The sequence below is a fragment of the Lutzomyia longipalpis genome, chromosome 2 (genome assembly GCF_024334085.1).
Source record: "Lutzomyia longipalpis isolate SR_M1_2022 chromosome 2, ASM2433408v1".
In the NCBI taxonomy this organism is placed as follows: domain Eukaryota; kingdom Metazoa; phylum Arthropoda; class Insecta; order Diptera; family Psychodidae; genus Lutzomyia; species Lutzomyia longipalpis.
Window position 1 is genome coordinate 23025792 of NC_074708.1, and position 19877 is coordinate 23045668.

A 19877-nucleotide genomic window follows, 5' to 3' on the forward strand; every position below is an offset into this window, starting at 1 on the left:
AAACGACGACCCCAATCTGTGATAATTGCATCTAAATGCAGAAGGACATGCAGCCCCCAACATATGAATTTCACACATTTCGTGCAAAACAAGGGGCAACTGCTTAATTGGAGGACAGAGATCAAGAGATGAGAGGCAAGATCAATGGGAAGGTTGAGGAATTGAAATGATGCTATGGAGGTTGCTGTATTGGTGGTCAATCATGAGATGTTTGTCATCCTCAATTCCCAACCACTACCACCGACGGGGGTTTCAAATCCCACCCATTCTCCACCACATCTCCCCTGTGTAGGTGATTTTCACCACTATCACGAATCACCCAGGCAATATATTTGTTAACCTGAGAGGAACGAGGGACCATCTGAGGGGGGGCAGCAGCGGGCGCCAAGATGAAATGGATTTGATAGAGGATGTGAGGAGACAAGAGATTCCTACCAAGAGACACCATCGTGTTATTAGGCTTAACTCTCTCGGTAAACCATATTAAATTCACATATCACCTTTGTGGTGTCAATTTTCCGCTTTCCTGATTTTCATACCCGATAATCAACTCAATTAAATTGCCATGTTATGTGTCTCATCCCTCCGCGTCGCTTTTGTTGTTCAACCACGTCCACTTTACTCTGCAAATTCCATTTCACACTGTGCTCATGGGTCAGGGACGATCCTATACCTCATTCACAGGACTCCAATGGAAAATATTTCGCATATATATGTGCATTTTCAATCGAGATACGACAGATGAAAAAATCATAGCCCAATTTTCCACTTCATATAATCCCCAGCAGCTTTTTTTTTATAACTCCTAACAATTTAACATGGTCGGAGGGATTGGAGATGTGATTGCAGAGTGTTTAAATAACTCAGATACCTTTATTATAGTCATTTTCCTTTTTTTATATAAATGCTATATTCTTGAAATTTTCCTAAAATCTTAAGTTTTACAGAAAACGCATCAAGAGAACATATCCATTAAGTGTTACAATTTCTTCGCACTTCCCACTCCAACAGCACGTTCTGCCACAAAGTATTTCTTCTCAAGACCACCTTGGCTAACATTGAGGTAGTCCCTCACCTACAAGATTCTTTCTCTATCCGTCACTTTATCAAAAACTCGTCCACCAGAAAACTTTTCGTCTGTCGCTTCCCCCAACTGTGTTTCAATTTTCCAACGACTAAGAAGATTCTCTATAGACAGAGATTCCAAAGTGAGACAACTCAATAAGGAGAAAGGATACAAAAAGGGAGAAACAAGAGTTGGAGAATTTCCGTCAACGAGAGACACTTTTCCGTTTTTCTACATCCCCCAAAAATTCTCCCCCTTTACTAGCTCTATTTGTCATGGGTATTATAAGTGTTAGAGGCGAGGCAGAAAGTGGCTTAGGTTGCGGAAAATGTCAGAGCAAATAATGTAATGTGTTCTTTAATATCTTCCTTCCTTCTTTTTCCCACCTCCTATGTAGGTCTCCCCTCGAGCATACAAAAATCCAGAGATGGAGGTAAAGAAGCGTGGCTGCTGAGTTGAAAAGAATTTAAGTTGGGATTTATGATATGGATTTAAAGTTCTTTTGATATTAACATGTTGTCTTCTTGAGGATCAATTACTCTTAATAAACTCTTAAGAAATTTTCTAAAGAATCTCAAGACTGAAAATAAGCTTTGTGTGATCATAGTGGAAAATTTACCGATTTTTATCCTTTTCGTAATCTATAATAGCGCCAACTCTAAGAAAGTGTTAAAGATTGCCGAAGCAACAGGAGGATTTTTCTTGTGTACCCAGCGTTACCTCCACCACAATATTTCTCTCAATTTCTCCCCTTTTTGTCACCCTTCACAAGCTATTTAGCTTTGGAAAAGTGGTTTTGATGGAGCTACAAAGATAATAAATTGGAATTAGCTTACCTCTTCCACTTCTTCCAACGAAGCGAAGATCATTGAATTTTGCCACTTGATTCTTCATAACGGCCGTACTGTTTCTCAGCTCTGCACAGTAATTCTCATCATTTCCCGCCCTAACCGTGACCATTGTGCCATCACCAATATCTCCAAGGGCTACGACTTTAAATGCAACCGGTAGGGTTTTATTGGAACGCCAATGCGGCGGAAGAACTGTACAGACAAAGAGGGGACTCCCCGTTCGAATGAGTTCGCCGGGGTGTTCGGACAGGAAGTCCCCAAGGGTCCTTTCGGCCAGGATGTCACTGGTCATCTTTGTATAGGCGTCATTGAGGAGACTAGCGGCCGACGGTGTGGATGTCCCACCTTCACCAGGGGAGGACGTTGCCCCAGCTCCAGTGCCACCGCCACTCTGGGCCGTGGCTCCATTTGCGGTTGTAGCACTTGTTGTCGTTGTGTTCCCTGTCAAGTGCATTCTTCACAGTCCCACACGTATGCTCCGAGAGAGAGTCACAATGTTCCACCCCTAATGCTGTCTTTTCTCCCTTTGTTGGACAATTTCTTCCGTGACACTTTAATTAATTAACCCCCATGGGGTCGAGGGGGTGTTATGACAAAATACACTTTTTGACAGTGACTTGTGCGAAACAGCAGCACTCCACAACCAAAAATCCCCTCTAAATCACTGAAAGCGGCAACAGATTGTTCATAGCAACATTAACACAGATCTTTCATTATTCTTCCTTTCATTGCACATCATTTATATCAGTAGAGCATCACTTTTTAGTGTTCTTCTGTACATCCGATACATTTTCTTTTTATTTAGCTTTTTTATAGTTCAAGAAGTAATCTATAATGAATTAATGGGATGTTCAAAATATTGTAGTCGCATAGATTCAACTAATTTTAAAGACTGTGAGCTCAAAAAAAATGAAAGGTAATTAAAGATTTTCTTTTATTCAGAATTTTTTTTAGCTGAAAATATTGTTTGAAACGTACATAGCATTTTAAACTATATAAGTTGTACATTTTATCATCTAAGCACAAAAATTATCCCCAAAATATTATAGAAAAAATCGATTTTTAGATCCTCGCAAATTATGGTAATTTTCGAAGAAAAAAAATTTCTCTTGGAGATTTTTCGTGGTAAGGTTGTGTGGGACAGAGGTTGAATCATAGAAAATTAATGTAAACGTGACATTTTGAAGCGAATCCCACCCTACGTCATGATATGAAATCATCAACTCTGACAAGGCACCAGACATTCCATTTGACACTGTTTCCAATCATACAATCTCATATCGCTACATAGTGCATCATGGAGGTGCTCCTGCCTCTCTAGCATATTCCGATAAAATTCCCCCCTAGCTCTGGCACATTTATGGACGATAATGGAGAATTTATACACACTCAGACGGTCGGTTCGGCATACAAAATGGTCATGTATGATCGGAAAATGAAGAGATGAGCGAAGGGTTGACTTGTGTGTCATATATTGGAAATACATTTCACTCGTGGTAATCATAGCATGGCCCGTTGTCGCACTCCCCGTCGATGGGGCACAAATTTCAACCATGCAACTATATTTTGAGGAATCATCGTGTGGAACATTTGAAATCCCCCCATTCTACCATAACTTTGTGCACACAAACCATCATCCTCAAATTGAAATCCATCTTCACACATCGGCCTCATCAGTGACCAGCCAGACACAGATTTTCCCGAAAATAGGAGAAGCCATCAAATATTAAGTTAGACAAAAATTAATGAAATATTTAAAAGTTTGAATTCAGTTGAGATTTCACTTGGTACAATAAAAAAAAAACTTCATTTCGATTTCTTTTCTTTTAATATCTTTTCTTGTAAATTATATATTAGTTAGTTAACGTGAAATTCTCTTGCGTGTATTTGAGTATTTTTGAGCAACTAATAAGAAAGGATGGTAGGAGAATATTGCAACAATATCCAGGCAATATTGAAACACCATGTCATGATGTCGTTTGGGTTTTGCCTGCTTTTGTCCCACCACAACGTCGCACGCCTGTGAGGTCAACCCCAGATTTGGTTTACCCTTGCATCCACACGCCTTCCGACCAAGCTCATGGATACCCAGGGAGTGAGGAAGCATTGAAATCCTCGCCTTGTCAATGAACTTATCCATTCCGCAGAGAATGAAAATGCCATATTTCAGGATTTCTCTTACAAAGACCTAAAACCGTCATCAATGAATTTTGGCTACAACGTCCTTTCAATTCTTTCAATCTTCTAATTAGTTAAATAAAAGAAAATAAATTATTTGCGGCTTTTCAAAAATATCACAAATGAAAGAACTCAAATTTTTAAAAGGGATTCAACAAAAATTTACCATCTCTCTTTCGCGTTCTCTTCCTATATTTCACCCAAAACTACCCTGTTCCGGTACTACAAAATGCAATCAATTCCCATTCAGCAGATCTCCCTGACTCGATCCAAATTACATATGTGCAGAGCATGGGGGAAGGAATACAACAGGCAGAAAACCAGAAAACACTGACTTCATTTCACATGGTGAATCAACCCCCATAGTGAGGAATAAAAAATTGTGGTTCAAACTACCCGTGAATTTTTCCACTTTTCATCCCCCCAACTCCCCATGACCAAATACCAAAATGCAACACACTGGTCAAACTTTTCCACTTTGTTCATTTTATTTCACACCACAATCACATTGCACACACGCAGATCAACTTGTGATATGGTTGACACACACATATCATGCGGCACAAAAAAATCGAGGGGGATGATTTTTTGGCCAGGATTTTATGTACTCTACCGCCCACAGTCGATGGGATTTTTTTTGGCCTGTGAGTGGTGTTTCATTTGGAGGTTTTTGCAGGTGAAGATAGAATGCACGTGGATACCGTGGGGGGTGGTTGCACGCAAGAGTTCACACATTGTTTTTTTTTAGTTATTTTATTGTACACTTGACCGGGAAACCCCTTGATAAGAAATATGATTATTTTATCACAAAAATATTAAGAAAAAAATCTAATTCTCTTCCAAAAAGGTTGCATCTCCTTAAAATTATATCATAATTGTCTTAATCTTAATGAAAATTGGAAGATTGTGCAATTTGGACCATTTTTCAAACCAGTTAGATAACTGATGTAGAAAATTATGAAAAGAAATTAACGTATAAAAGTGACTTTAAAATAGTACCTACCAAATCTAAGAATATTTATTCTTATTATCTTTAAATAAATTTAAAATAAAAATTAGAAGTATGAATCTGTTAAAAATCTTTTTTTCCTCATAGTTTAAAAGTTGTAGTAAGATTTTACAATTTTTGTTTTTTAATCATTTTTTTTAATGTTTTGTTATAAAAGAAAAAAATATTTCAAAAAAGAACGAAACAAACTGAATATTTAAAAACCACACAACTCATAAAAAAGAAAAGATTTTTGACTTAAAATCTATTATGCTAAATTTATTTTATTTTCTTTACACAACATAATCTTAAAATTACGTATTAATGGTGAAATTAAAAAAAAAAACAAAAGAAACGTTGCTGTTATTAACCATTATCTCTAATTCAATTTAAATCATAAGAAAAATAGATGAAACGCTTTAAAATGTTGGATTAGTGTGTTCTTTCCTAATATGCATTATTTTTGGAATAAAAAAATACAAATTCTTCAATTTTATTTAATACCTACCAAATTTAAAATATCTTGATCAAACTTTCTATAAATGCAAAAAAATAAACATTTGAATCTACATAAATGAAAAATATCTTTTATTGCAATAACGAGAAAAACTTTAAAAAACAAACCTACCCCCGCAATTTCAATGTCATCGTACAATGGGGCAGGGAAATACCAGGACAGTTACACTATGAGGCGAACAAAAAATCCTAACTAAGGGTGGGTGGTAAAAAAAAAACACGCGAAATGGCAAACATAAAAGCTCATCTACTGCCTCTCATTTTGGCTGTTACGAAAGGGTTGGGAGCACATTCACAAATGGGATTTTTTCGCAACGTTATATTTTTTGTAGTGTCCATCAGGATAAATGAGCAAAAATGAAGGGGGTTGGAGATCCGCCGGACGGACAAGCAAGGGTAGAAATTGTTACAATCCTGTCCAGTGGTAAATATATGATGATTTTTTCCACCACACAACATTCCACAGGATATTAATCGCTTTATACAGCGAGTTTAAAAATTTATGAGAAAATATATCGCACATATTTTTGGTGTTGATCCTGAACCTTTTTTTACAGACACCACACACCCGCTAATTTTCACTGACTTTTCCTATATGCATTTTTTTTATTCTAGATAGCACAAAGTTTTTCCATGACTTCGCAATTAATTTGCAAGTGATAACCGGGGTATGCGACAATAAATTTTAGTTGTTTAGTTCTTCGTTCGTACCTATTTGAAAGTTTGAATGCTAATTTACCCAATTACTTGAAAATAATATGTGAAATTTGGCGTGAAAATTGTCACATAAATTTGCATTAATGAAAAACAAAATTGCCGACGATTAATTTAATCATAGGAAAATTGTCCACAAAAATCTAAATGGCTAAATTAGCTATTATACTAAAAAAAAAAAAAGAACAATGTTTTTCACCTTAAATTGCACACAACAAAGCACATTTGCCCAAATATCTTCGCGGTCATTTTCGTGAAAATCGCGGTGTATTTTCTCCTATATGAAGAAAATTATAACCACAAATTGGGTCCGAAGGTGTACGTCCGTGATTTCGCGTTTTACTTGTTTTCACTTCAATTTAACACATACTCTGTGTGTGGCACACTAGTTGGGATTTTCGGGGGCTCCAACATTGCCTGTGCTATCGTACCACACCGCGTTCATCGTCTCGTCCCCAAAATCATTCGTGGTGGTCGTGATGTGAACGAAAACACGTCGCGCGCCTCCATATGTATGTTTTAATACAATGTGTGGGATTATTTGTGTGTTCGACAGCGGCAAAATTCTCTATATAGTTCACCCATAGTGCTGGAAGAGGCTTTCCGACATAATTTTCCATTTTACATCTCACTCACACAAAACACATTTCCCACCTCATTCTATTTTACCCCGCATTTCCCAACCAAGCAAACCCACCACGGTACCCCCCTGCCCCGTGCTCAACTCTCATACCCCCTAAAATTTTGCCTTCGCTCTCTGAATTGAATTGAGAGCCCACCATTCGCGGTTGTATGTGAAAATTGTTCAACATACCAAACTCAAAACCAGAAAGGAGAGAGAATTTTCAAAAAGGCATGCCTCCGAGTGAGACGGAAAATTATTCAAAATGATTATCCATACAATTTTCAAGAAATTCTCATTGAGATCTTGAAGCTAAGAAGAAGAGATCTACAAGAAAATTGTAGTGTCATCTCAACAGAGAGCAGTACCATCTCCCCAGAAGGAGAAAATCTCAATAAATTATAATTAGATACAATGAAATTCAAAATGCAAAGACTTCAGAAAAGAATTAATTGCAAGCAATCCAGTGGAGACGCCTGGTTGTAAAAAATAAAATTTATTTTTATCATATTTTTATATCTCCTCATATATTTTTCGTTTCTCCCTCTAAAAATTGTTCCTGAAATCAAAAAAATGTGTCATGAAAAATCATGAAAATTTTTATATGCACAAAACACGCATTCAAACATCAAACAACCAAAAACTGAAAATGCCATGTAGTGAAAGAGTTGAGTGAGGAATGTTTATGGCCAAAAAGGGTTTTAGTGGATAGTTAAATTTTATTTATTTACACAACTCCACTCCCCATATCGTTTTCCAAACTATCACAGGCACTTTTCCACCATAAGACACCCACATTTTGCCATGCACACACGCCCTGGGTGTAATATGATAGTGTCGTTAAGGGAGAAAATTTTTCACTTCCAATTAGACTGTGTGGAGAAAATTGTGAGTGATGGGCCATTTGAGAATTTTTTATCATCTTGCAGTGAGATATCTCAAGAAGAGGCCGTAAAGAATTTTATTTAAAACACCAGGCGTCCCCATTGAAAGTTCAGGGAAAATGCAGGACATTCCACAATGCATTCATATCGCGTCCTTTGCCTTTCATCTATTCTTTTTCACATTCAGTCACATACTAAAGGAAAATATGAACCTGTTGCTTGAATTTTTTGTCACTCATCCTGTCAATGTTGATAACCCAAAAGCTAAAGATGATTTAAAAGAAATATTTTTTATTTGAGTTAGGTATCTTTTCCTTGCAGTGATGCTAATTTTAACACTTTGAGAAAAGGAAGCTTGCAGTTTTCCAATCTCCATGTTTTAGATAAAATTATTACTTTAATACACTCAGGGGCATGGTAAAAGAGTCTTGAAGAGTGTTATACGAAAAAAAAAGAAAAAATATGTGCAGAGCTGAATGATTTTTAAACAGTTTCATGAATTTTCTTGATCTATAATTTTTTTCATTCTTTTTTTTTTTGAGTAATTCTGATTAATTTTTTTTAGTTATGTGAAAGATTATCACTTTCAAAATTACATTATAAAAACTTAAAAATAAAATCTTATGCACAAATAAAAATAGAATTTAAATACGATTTAGAGACTGTTCCTCTCACTAATTTGTTAGATTGTTTTACAAAAATTAACAAGTTTTTCCTTGACCTAATATTTTCAATTATTAACAAAATAACAGCAATTTTATGACAATTTTTTTTTAAATAAATTAAATTAAGAATAAAAATTAGCTACGGAAGAAAATAATGAGAACTACTTTTTAGAAAGATTTGTGCACGATGGTATTACATCAATGTGTCTGGTACCATTATAATTCATAATTTAAAAGAAATCTAATTAAAATGTTAGGTAGTTTTAAAGAAGCCGCATCCTCTGTATTTGTTAACCAATAATTTTTAGATATTTAAGGATATATTTGATCCATTAGAATCATCGAAAGATCAATATTTTTGAAAATAATTTTATGATATCATTCTTCTACTTGGTACTGTGTGTTAATAAACACCTGAATTACGTCGTCAATGTCTTTGTGTAATGAAGAATTACTAATCTTTCTCAAGGGATTCGTTTTTCGGTTTACATATAACAGAACCTACTTTACCAAGTTTATGCTGCGTACTTTATGTTCACCATTATTATTGAATCAATTCTTTGAGAAAAAAAAAGATTGTTTGCAGTTTAATCAAAATAATTCAAGTTGATAAAAATTCTATCCCAAAAATTGTAAAAGAGAGACCTACAAAAATATCATGATCATCCCAATAAAACACTTTAGAAAATCACCATTGTCCCTTCTAGTGCTGTACCACTTTTTTATTGTCACTCTTCACCAAGTAATTTAATCACACTGGCATTTGGAAAATCCACAGGATTCATGTGGAATTCCAGAGCAATTCATCCCATTCGAAGCCAACCAGCAATTAATCATATTTTATGGTGAATTTTTCTCGTTATTGTCTTCCACGGCACCCACCCACACTTTTAGTGCGATGTTCAACAAAGCACAGCAGTCACTCACAATTCCGGACGATTCTTCCGCACGCGATTCTGGTGAACGTGTCCGCGGGAGGAAGAGGCATCTGAATGGCCCCCGACAATTTGGTGTCTAACGAAGAAGTGGAATGGCACACAAAACACCACTCGGGGTGAAATCGTGAGTTGTGGTGTTACTATAAAACGCGCTCGAGAGCTTTTGGTTAGTCGGTTGAATTAGGTGCAAGGGTTTTTGGCTACTAAACTAAGCATCGGTGGCCGTATGTAGGGAGATATGATGGTCACCCATGATGTTGCCACTGCCAGCCAACACAGAGAGTCTCTTATGGGGTATTGTGCTTATGTTGGTGCACAGATCTATCCCTCCGGCACGGCCCCTGAGATGGAGTTGGAGTTGAGAGAGGCGATGCTGTTATCGAGAGCGAGAGGGTCGGTCTGGGAGAATACACCGGGCTTTTTTGGACTCATCCACACAAGGGGGGTATGGATGTTGCAAAATAAATATATATGTGCAAGAAGGTGAGGTTTTCACGAAAATGTTTCCCTGGTAGCACCAAAAACTCACTCTTTCTCACATACATTTCATCTCTTTAGGACTGCCCTCCCCTGTAGCCCCTATACATACTCTCTCTCGGATATACATAAATTCTGTTGGAATAAACCACTATGTAATTCCTACCACCAACTCCCGGTTCTCCCAGCCCGAATGGGGTTGATTATCGTTCTCTCACTCACACACATTTTACAGTATAAAGCCGAAAATTGCGGGGGAGAGACTATCATGTATGTATGGTCTTTGGTGTCGGAGAGATGCCTTCAAAAACGTGTGCTGCTTCTGCCACTTGTGTTACTACTGCGGTACACTCACATGATGCTACTTCTGTTTACACCAAAAATACCATAACCCACTCCCCATACTCCAAATACGAACACCTACAATCACCTACCACCCGACAAATGTACCGGAGGCCTGGTGACTGTGTCCGGTATCACCTGGATCGAGTACAGAATTGAAGATAACCCAATGAGTGTCTTACAAACCACACGACAAACTGTTGATCAGCTAAAACGGTTCAAATAGGCAGGCTGATAAACGGGCAATACGGTCAGTCAGCTAGATGGGATGCAACTCTTTGTCCAACATTAACTATGCTGCAGCATCAAATACGTACATATAGCAATTGTGGATGCATTTAAATTGAATTGGAATCATTTGAACATAGCATTTCTAATAATTCTTTTAAAAAAATAAATTTCTAAGCCTAATGCATATTACTTCTTTTTTACTACTTCTTGCAAATTGTGATGGTTATAAGAAAGTATAACACAATGCTTTAATAAAAAGTGTAGGATTTTTCTAGCAAATTAAACCTAGGAAAAATTTATTTTAGTTTTTTGAAAAGTCAAATTCGCTATTTCAAAATTCAAGTTTACAATATTTAATACAAGGAATAAAGGAAGAGATATTTAATAGGATCAGAGTTTTGAAAGTTTTTATGGAAAAACATAAAAGAATCTTTTTTCAGTAAAAAATAGTACAATTATAACGAACCTACTGTTTATACTTGGTTCTAGCATAAAACATAATAAAACCGCAACATCCTACATCCACAAGCACCAACCTAGTCAGTGTGGGGATATTCCGCGAAATGTGCGCGAGAGACAATAAAGTGTAGCGAACAGCAAAGAGGGCTATCATCGCAATTGGGGATGTTGTTAAACCTATGCAATATGGTTTCCTGGGAGCATTGCCGTGGTTTCATCATGTTGTTCACTGTATATATTTCCGCACACTCTTTCACCCGAAAAGCAGACCCAAATTTCCAGCACGAGTCGCCCCCCACTTCTTGCAAATTTTCAACCCAAGTTGTACATAGGCGAACTTTCCCCGTTTTATTTATGTATAAAATATCATGTGTGTGAATTTTAACCCTTTTAGCACTCACACACACACGTATGTTGATGATTAAACTGATGTATGTTGGTGAGGGTTGGAAAATGCTTAATGGTTTAGCGTCAACCATGCTTTCGACAGAAACGTCACATATGTAGCATATATTCTGAGTTTGAGAGCATGGCTGAGGCACGAGATACTCGATGCTCTCTCGATGCTGCAGATGCGGAGCGAAGTATTTTAATTAGTCAAAACGAGACAAAATATCCGTCTGACGGAGTGGAAATTTAAATCATTAGTTACTGTAGCATTTCACCCTCATATATGAGGAGCTGCTCATGGATATTTGTGAGAGAGGAAATCAGCAACAGTCTTCCTAATCCATTGGTACATAAACCCTCGTGCAGGATATTCAGATGGGATATATTCTCCCCGTATTGTATGTGGGGGCTCACAGATACATCCTCATGGAAAGCTCGCTTTCTCCCCCCACAACAAACACACCCAACCGTTGTGATGAAGCTCCAAGTGGAACTGTGAAAATCTGTTGCGGTCAGAGTGGGTTGGGTTATGTTCGATGGTGGAAAACTCTCAAACTGCCGCCACAATCCGGACGAGTTGGAGTGAAACAAAAAACACGTGGAACGGGCGGAGTCGGGAAATAGTTTTCCCAAAAACGCACACAAGCACACGGTGTACCCGCACACACTTGCCAACATTGTGTATATTTTTCTCCCCAATAACGATGGAAAAACACAGCCAAAAGCACGAACCATATGGAATTCACACACATTTTCCCCCCAAAATGCCGAGATATCGTGGAAATTTCATTCGGTATAGAGAATGCATACAGAAGAGAAACACAGAACCGAGTGAATATTTGGAAAATATAAATTAACCATCGAGTGTTTTGCTGTATTCCCGCCACCCACAATTTGTGGGGCCCCAAAAGAGAGTGGGAGTGAAAGTCAACCGAGACTGAATAACAACACACACAATCCAGTCAAATGGGGGAAGATTTTGAGGAGAACCAAACTATCGTGAGGTCTTATCGTGGTCCATTTAGTGGTGAGACTCAAAATTCCAACTTTGAAGCCTACATTTTCGGTGAGTTTTGCACCAAAAGAGCACCGAAAGGCAATTTAAATGCCAGAAATTTCTAAAGCGAATATAAATATGTGGATTACCAAAGAATTCTTTCATATCAAACGCTGTACATTGGAGGTCCTTTTAGAAAAATTTAAAACTATATGTTGTGTAGGTACATATGTATAAAATATTATATTACGTTCGTAGAGTTTGTACGATAGAGTGGGATTACTTTAAAAAAAATCAACCAAGTATGAAAAGATAGGTATATTATTTTATTAAAAATTAAAACCAATCCAAAATAAACTATTACAATACCTTACTTACTTTTGATTGTAAATTATCACAAAAATAGTAAAAAATATTTATTTAATTATCAAATTTAAACCATCCGTGTACACACCTTGGAACGGGACTCGGTGTAATAAATTCATATCGTGCGAGTACTTTGAGGTCTTTGGCACACAAAACCAAAAGCTCTACGTGGTTCTCTTGATTGTTTCCTCTAAGAAGTACAGACAGGACTACCCCATCATCCTCAGAAGTAGCATTTGGGGCTGATAGGAAGACTGGTTCACCTGGATAACAATTTTTTTCACTCCATGTTGTTTGAGTTTTATTCTTCACATCCACCTTTATTATCTGAAAAAAAAAGAAATCAAGTCATAAATTTTTTATTAAAAGAAAAACGAGAAAGTGAATTAATCGGTATTAGTCACTCACACTTCCTCCATTGCTAAAGTCAGAACTCATTGCGTAGAAATAGCGATAATTTAGTCCAGAGTTATTACTGTAATTGATTCTAGGTAGATCACATGATGTCTCACACAGCTCTTCAGGAATACATAGGATCCTTCCATTTTTTTGTATTTTCGCTTGAGCTTTACTACCATTCAATTTGATCAAATTACAATTTTTCTGATCTTCCTTTTCATTCAGTGGTAGGACAAATCTGAGTGGTTTTGCTTGAAACATTGAGCTGTAGTTTGGATTAGTTTGCATTGTTCTGAAACTGTCCAAATACATTCCTTTTATTATGTCTGGATTTTCGTAGCAACAAATATCCACTACTATGTGATTGTCTTCTTCATATGAGTTTATTACGTGGAAAAAGAAAAACGTTACGGCGTAGAAAGATCGCTCAGTATGACCTAAAGTTAAATTTTAACGATTTAAAAAGTAGTGATTTTTTAAAAATTTTTTTATAACTCAATATACCTACCTGATTTCCTCGACAGGATGTGAAATTTGGTCGTCTTCTTGCCAAACCACCGCAAAGAATCAATAAGGGGGTCATTTTTCCAAAGAGTCTGACTCATGAGCTTTACAGAGACTGCCAGGGGTTGTTCAATGAGAATGAAAAAATTCTCCGTAATCCCAAAAGTATGCATATAACTGGGGTTGAGTTTCCTTCGCGGAAATATCGAAGCTACTATTTTTGCTTCATTGAAGTCTTTTCCCTGAGGAAATTCAACAATGCAATATTTTGGGCCGAATTTGGTAACGATCGTTCCCAAGTTGTAAACACATCCATTACTAAGCACATGAGGATGTGATGTATGATGAACTATTCCAATTTCTCGACTGAGATTAACTCTTTTCGTAGTTTCAAGGTTTCTTTCGTTGAATTTGAACATCACCGGGGATTCAGAAAAAGCATATAATTCATCACCGAAAGGATAAATAGAGATCATTGCATTGTCTGACATACTGTCTCCTGTATTAAATAGCCCGGAGAACTTTTCAAAAATTGATAAGCAAGGATCTTTAACGGCCTTTGTACCAAATTCCGTCACAACAATTCGCTTTGCAGCTGAATTTTTCAAATAGGAATTTGTTTGGAGGAAACGGCACTGATAAGTTACTGAGCCATCGGCAATGGCAAATCTATGCAGAAGAGCTGAACCGTCGAAAAGATGCTTGAATTTATCACAACCAAATGATGATTTTCCCGGTCCATTTCGCAAGAGACTCCCATTAATCCACAAAGGTATTTCTCCCGACACTTTCCCGGGGATTGGTTCAAGAATTTCTTCATCACACGAACGTGACCAAATTGTTTCATCGCAATTTGGATATAACTTTTCTGTTGTTGCGGAGCTATCAAGCTTAATCATTGCTCAGTGAAAGATCGCGATCGACTGTTCATAAAATAATGTGAAAGGCCGCGGGTAACAGTGATGTGGATTTATAGAGTGAAAGAATGCCGCGTTCAATAAAAGTAACAATTTTGTTGTCCCTGATTATTACATCATAAATGAGTCATTTATCAATATCAAAGTATGGCAATAATTAGACATTCGATTGGACTCTTTATAGCAGTTGACTTTCATCGCGAATGTAATTTTACATCAATCAAGGTAGTATTCTACTGTAACTTTCGTAATTTAATAAAATATAATTAATTTAAAAAGGTAAGTAGATCTAACAAAGCAAGTGCAATTGAAATTCTTAATAAGCACCTCATAAAATAATTCCCCCAACAAATCCCCAGGTTTTGTCAGAAATCTTTTGCTGTGGGGAATGAAGAAGAAAATGAATCCGAATGAGTGAACAAAGCTCATTAATTTGACATACAAACAGGAACGCATTTAAACAATAGAGTGTAATGAAAATTGCCCAACACATCCTCAGCACAGAAACTCTTGTTCGCATGTAAAACCCTTTAAAATATGCCATGTACAATAAAAGTGGAAAACCACCCTCATGCGGGAATCATCCACATTTGCTAAATTTCCAGCAATTCATTTGTACTTTCCTCCCATACGTCTTATACCCAGCTACACGGGTGCCAAGACGTATTTGTCAAAAAGACATCGTGGTGGAGAATAGGGGTGGAATTATCATTAAAGCGCCCGGTGTCTCCAAAATTCCCCAACCCTCGTGTACGGTTTTTGGAGAGGTGGGGTTTTGTTGCATTTAAAACTATCACACACACATACACCCCCCTTGAGTACTCCTTCATCCACCCTCAACATCAATTTTAACACAATCACTCACGAGGGGTGCTTGGAAAATCTACATGGAGGGATATTTATCATTCTCCACGATTTTCCTACTGTCCGGCTTAACATATTCACCCCATCATTCCTCAACATCTCGGAGAATACACCCTCCTTGTCCAATAAAAACTCCATATATCTATTCATGGTTCTCTCCCGAGAAAGGGTTGAAGAGTCAGCATAAAATCGAAACTTTACTTTGCCTACATAACAAATATATAGTTTCAGAATATTAGGAGGTAAAATGAGAGACAGACACATACAGCAGGAGGAAAACTTTTGATGAAAATAGTCACAATTAAAATTCGTGAAAAGGACATTATTTTCCTCAAATTTACCCACATCAACCCTTACCCTTAAATACAGCAATTAAATCCCATTGTCAGGAACTTTTAAAGGACTCACAAACTAACTCGACACAGACAAAATAGGTAAATCAAGGAGCGATATTCAGCAAAGATGTTAAAGTACATTTAATTAGGAAATTAAATTTTAACAAAAACCTAAAAAATTTTTAAGAAAATGCAATTTTAATTTTTCAGCAACACTTTATCTGATTTCAAAAACGAAAGATTTATAAAACATTAGAAGCCAATTTCCAATTCGTAAATCACAAGAGAAGCAGACTGTATAGAAAAACCCTCTCATATATCAGTTAAGACTTTATTTATACATAATGTGGATGATTTTACCATCCCTTTTGGTTTGGAAGTTGAAATTTAAAACAATTCATGAAACTGTGAAGGATGGGAGGAGTCTATTCTAAACTTTCTATCTAAACTCATACTCTTTCGTAGGAGCTAGACATATAGTCTAAAGAATAGATGAGTGAACATGAGTTTAGAGAGAATTCTCTCGTCTGCATTTTACTAATAATAATCCCTCCGGAGTGTTGTACAAATGCTAGGGTCACTTTTCAGGATGATAAACGTCCTTTTTCCAGCTCTCTCACATACACACCCCAACTTTCTGGCTATTTTGGGGAAAGGGGCGAGAGAAGGGTTAAAATATCCATTGAGGGTTGTTTAATTATTTTCCTTACATGACATTTTTGATTTGTTGGAGAAATTGTTGGAAATTAATTACAGAAGAATGCGGAGGATATTTTTTCCTGTTTCCCATGTTCACCAACAAGAGGATAACAAGTGGCACGTACCAGGGTGAGATATCATGGTGTGAGTGGACTGAAAGTCATAAAGCGATCCTCTATATGCATAAAAACTCCTTCCACATGGGGTTACCCTCAGGCAGTGGACACACACCCTCCTGTGAGTGCCTCTCTTTTTGGGGAGCAAGAAGTGCAAAAACAATTGGAATCCCACCATTTAGCTCAACCTAACTGCTTTTTAGCTTTCACGTAACCCCTTTTCAGGCGGCTTTTTACAAATGTTCTACACACCCCGACAAAAAGCAACCACCCCATCTTACTTTGTTTAATTTATCACACAACATACGGCTATATATGTTGAGGGTATGAGATGTGAAATGGGGAAATTTTTGGTCATTTTGAGCAACGAAACCAATTCTCGGGGTTTGCACTGAGCACACAAGGAAAGGAACAAAACCTGCCTGAAACCATTTTGTCCGAGATATGAGATTCATTCCTAACCAACCCCCTGGTTCTTTTGCACGTGAATCTTCCACTGCTGGCTACTATTTGTGTCCTATGGGGTCCAAGTGTTTGAAATTGCTCGGATACATCAAATTGCTGAGCACTTAACCCTTCTACCCCTTTCCATTTTGGACGTATCCCACACTCGCCCTTACATGTTCACGGAAAAACACTCCCACACACATGGAGATTCCCTCTTGTAGTAAAATGTGCAAAGGACACAACTTCTTCCCTAGTTATTATCATTAATATTTATTGTGCTCTCCTTCGTTTTGTTAGATGGTAATTTAATAAGGGACAAATAAATGTGCTGCAGTTGTCTTTATATATAGCATACCGACCATTCCTCGAGAGTCTTTCATCCCATTCACACACCAAACGCACTCCCCTTTTCAACGGACCATAAATTTAAATTTCATATTATATTAAATGGTTTTAGAGAATTTTGCTGGACCTCTACAATTACATGAAATCCATTTAGGTTTCTACAATACATTTTTCTATTAAATTTTCAATTGTTGTAAATTAGATCTCTCAATAAATAACACCTACAGTTTCGATCTTTTATTTTCCAAAAAAAAACTTGCGTGAAAATTTTTGTTAAAACAACATAATCATGTATGATATTCTATATCATAAAAATATGATTCAGATAAATTCAGTTTTCTGAAAATTACGAAGTCACCCTATTTTATCCAAAGAACCAAGAGTTTTCCAAACGTAGAGATAAATTAAATAAGGACTAAGGACAAAATAAACTACGGACGACCTCTGTATTTAGCACAGCTGTACATAAAAAATCACCCATAAAGGTTAATGAAGCGCAAAATAAGAAGATGGTTAAAACTAAAATTAGATTATCTTTTGGGTAGGAACAACACAGGCAAATGAAACTTTATATGAGGGTTATGACTTTTGGGTGTTTTGAAATGTGAGCAATTCACATGGAGATTCAAAATGCCACCCACGTGGATGAGAATTTTCTATAAAACAATCACATTAAACATTATTGCAGTGAAATTCATTTTGTAAGATGGTTTTTGATCGTTAAACTCGGTGAGTTTATAAATAAAGTCTGGAGAGGCATAGAGATTCCTCGCTTTAGGATCACTTTCGCCGAAGATTAGACAAAATTTGCTGCAAGATTGTTCGCCAAAAAGTTAACTTTGTGAGTAGAGAAAAATGAATCTGGGCCATTCTGCTTATGCGAAGGCATTTCGGGGATTGCGTGATAAAATGTGTGAGGTCGCCAGGGTGTCTGGTCACGGCAAATGGTCAGAGAAGTCCATGGTAGGAGGTCGAAACCCAAGTCAATCGTCACGGTTATTTGATGATGTGCTAAAGTAGCTCGTGTCACACCCTCCAAAATTCATGAGACATGTGGCAAAGGGCCAGCAAAGCAATGGCCAGTAACAAGAACCACGAACCACCCACAAACTAAAGATGTTTCCCATTTTTCATCGTTATACGGAAGAATGACTTAAAATGTGATGGATATCATATGCTTCCTATTCAGAAAAAAAAATCATTGACATCTCTTCAGTTAAAATCCTCCCAATCAAATATATATAAAATATAATTCTTAATTAATTTAATAAGTTCACTACATATGCTACATATGTGGAGTAATTTAGCATTTCCATCGGGTCTTTCATAGATGGCCGGAAAATGCGGGTTTGTGTCTCAACCCGTACACTAGTAGGAAAAGGGAAAATCAACTGCTTTCCATACTCTCCAAACGAGTGCGCCACGGAACTCGCAACAGTATCCGTATGTGCGGCACCATATGTGAATGAAATTTATGCTAAAAGAGAGCCAGGCCCACATATATAAATTCAATAAACGATAGGTATGCTTCTACCGCCCCAAAATGAACCCTTTTCACGTGCAATTTCTTTCCTCATGTTGCGTACTCATTGCTCACTGACTCTGTCCGCCAATCACTCAACTTGGTGCAATTATTCCATCGTACACCACTTTTAATAATAGCACCAGTAAGTCCCCCACACATTTGGCCACCGATTTCATGCTTCATTGTAACTTTTAAATTGTTCTCGTCCATTGACACTTCGCAAGGAGAGAAAATTGCAAAGAACAGCCAGAGCGCACATTGAGTATTTATACAAAAGAAGTGGAGAGAATTGAAATAAGGGGGGTCATTTCCTACGAAATGGTTTAAATTCAAGAAATCCTTTATGAACCTTTATTATGGTTTTTTTGAGTAAAGAAATGTACTTAAAATACAAGAGGATAAAAGCAAACCTATATATGTTCCTTTTCGTAGTGTGTTGATTTTTAATTTATGTTCTATACGTTGTCTATGAAAATGAAATGTTTATTAAATATTCTCTTTTTATAATTCATGATATGAAGAATATTCATAAAATATCCGCAAATTCATAAAATAATCAAAAAGCTTCGTATCTAAACAAGCATTAAAAAAATTATCATTTTCGATATTACACAGCTCTTGACCCGATGCAGCCAAATAAATGTGTATGATGGAGGCAAAAAGAGAAGGAAGAAGCAGGGAAATTCAAAACTCTTTTCTGCAACATCGAGAACACGCAATTTAATTGCCATTTAAATTGTGCAAATATATAGAAATTAGATTGAATGTACAGATGGAAACATGCCCATTTTGGAGTTTATTCCGCTCGAATGACGTTTTAGACAATATCGCGTGACTGACTGGCAAATATACATCATTCTCCCCGCCAAAAAAATCCATCTCATGTGATTCCTTTACCTTTTTCCCCAACAATTGCCCTCACTGTATGGCCTCAGATGTCATTATTTGCTTCCTTCCACAAAAAAAAATGCAACAACCATCAACACTTCCGAACTTTTGAAATTGCCACAAAATTACATAAGGAAAACTTTTACACCAATAT

At 36.8% G+C, this 19877-nt stretch overlaps 2 protein-coding genes across 3 annotated transcripts in view; both read right to left on the minus strand.

Moving 5' to 3' along the window:
- LOC129789635 (runt-related transcription factor 3) overlaps positions 1 to 9449 on the minus strand; it is a 34120-nt gene extending 24671 nt beyond the window's left edge. For both annotated transcript variants that reach the window (XM_055826608.1, XM_055826610.1), the window contains exons 1-2: positions 9134 to 9449; positions 1903 to 2746 (exon numbers count right to left, since the gene is read on the minus strand). In XM_055826608.1, the coding sequence (XP_055682583.1) occupies positions 1903 to 2371 (469 nt within the window). In that variant the 5' untranslated portion in view covers positions 2372 to 2746; positions 9134 to 9449. The remainder of the gene's footprint in view (positions 1 to 1902; positions 2747 to 9133) is intronic.
- A 3180-nt stretch (positions 9450 to 12629) lies between these two features.
- LOC129789653 (carotenoid isomerooxygenase-like) lies at positions 12630 to 14497 on the minus strand. The gene is made up of 3 exons (XM_055826643.1): positions 13592 to 14497; positions 13093 to 13520; positions 12630 to 13011 (listed from the first exon to the last, which is right to left on the minus strand). Exons 1-3 carry the CDS (start codon positions 14484 to 14486, stop codon positions 12739 to 12741), a joined length of 1596 nt encoding a protein of 531 aa, XP_055682618.1. The 5' UTR covers positions 14487 to 14497; the 3' UTR covers positions 12630 to 12738.
- Positions 14498 to 19877: the final 5380 nt, after the last annotated feature.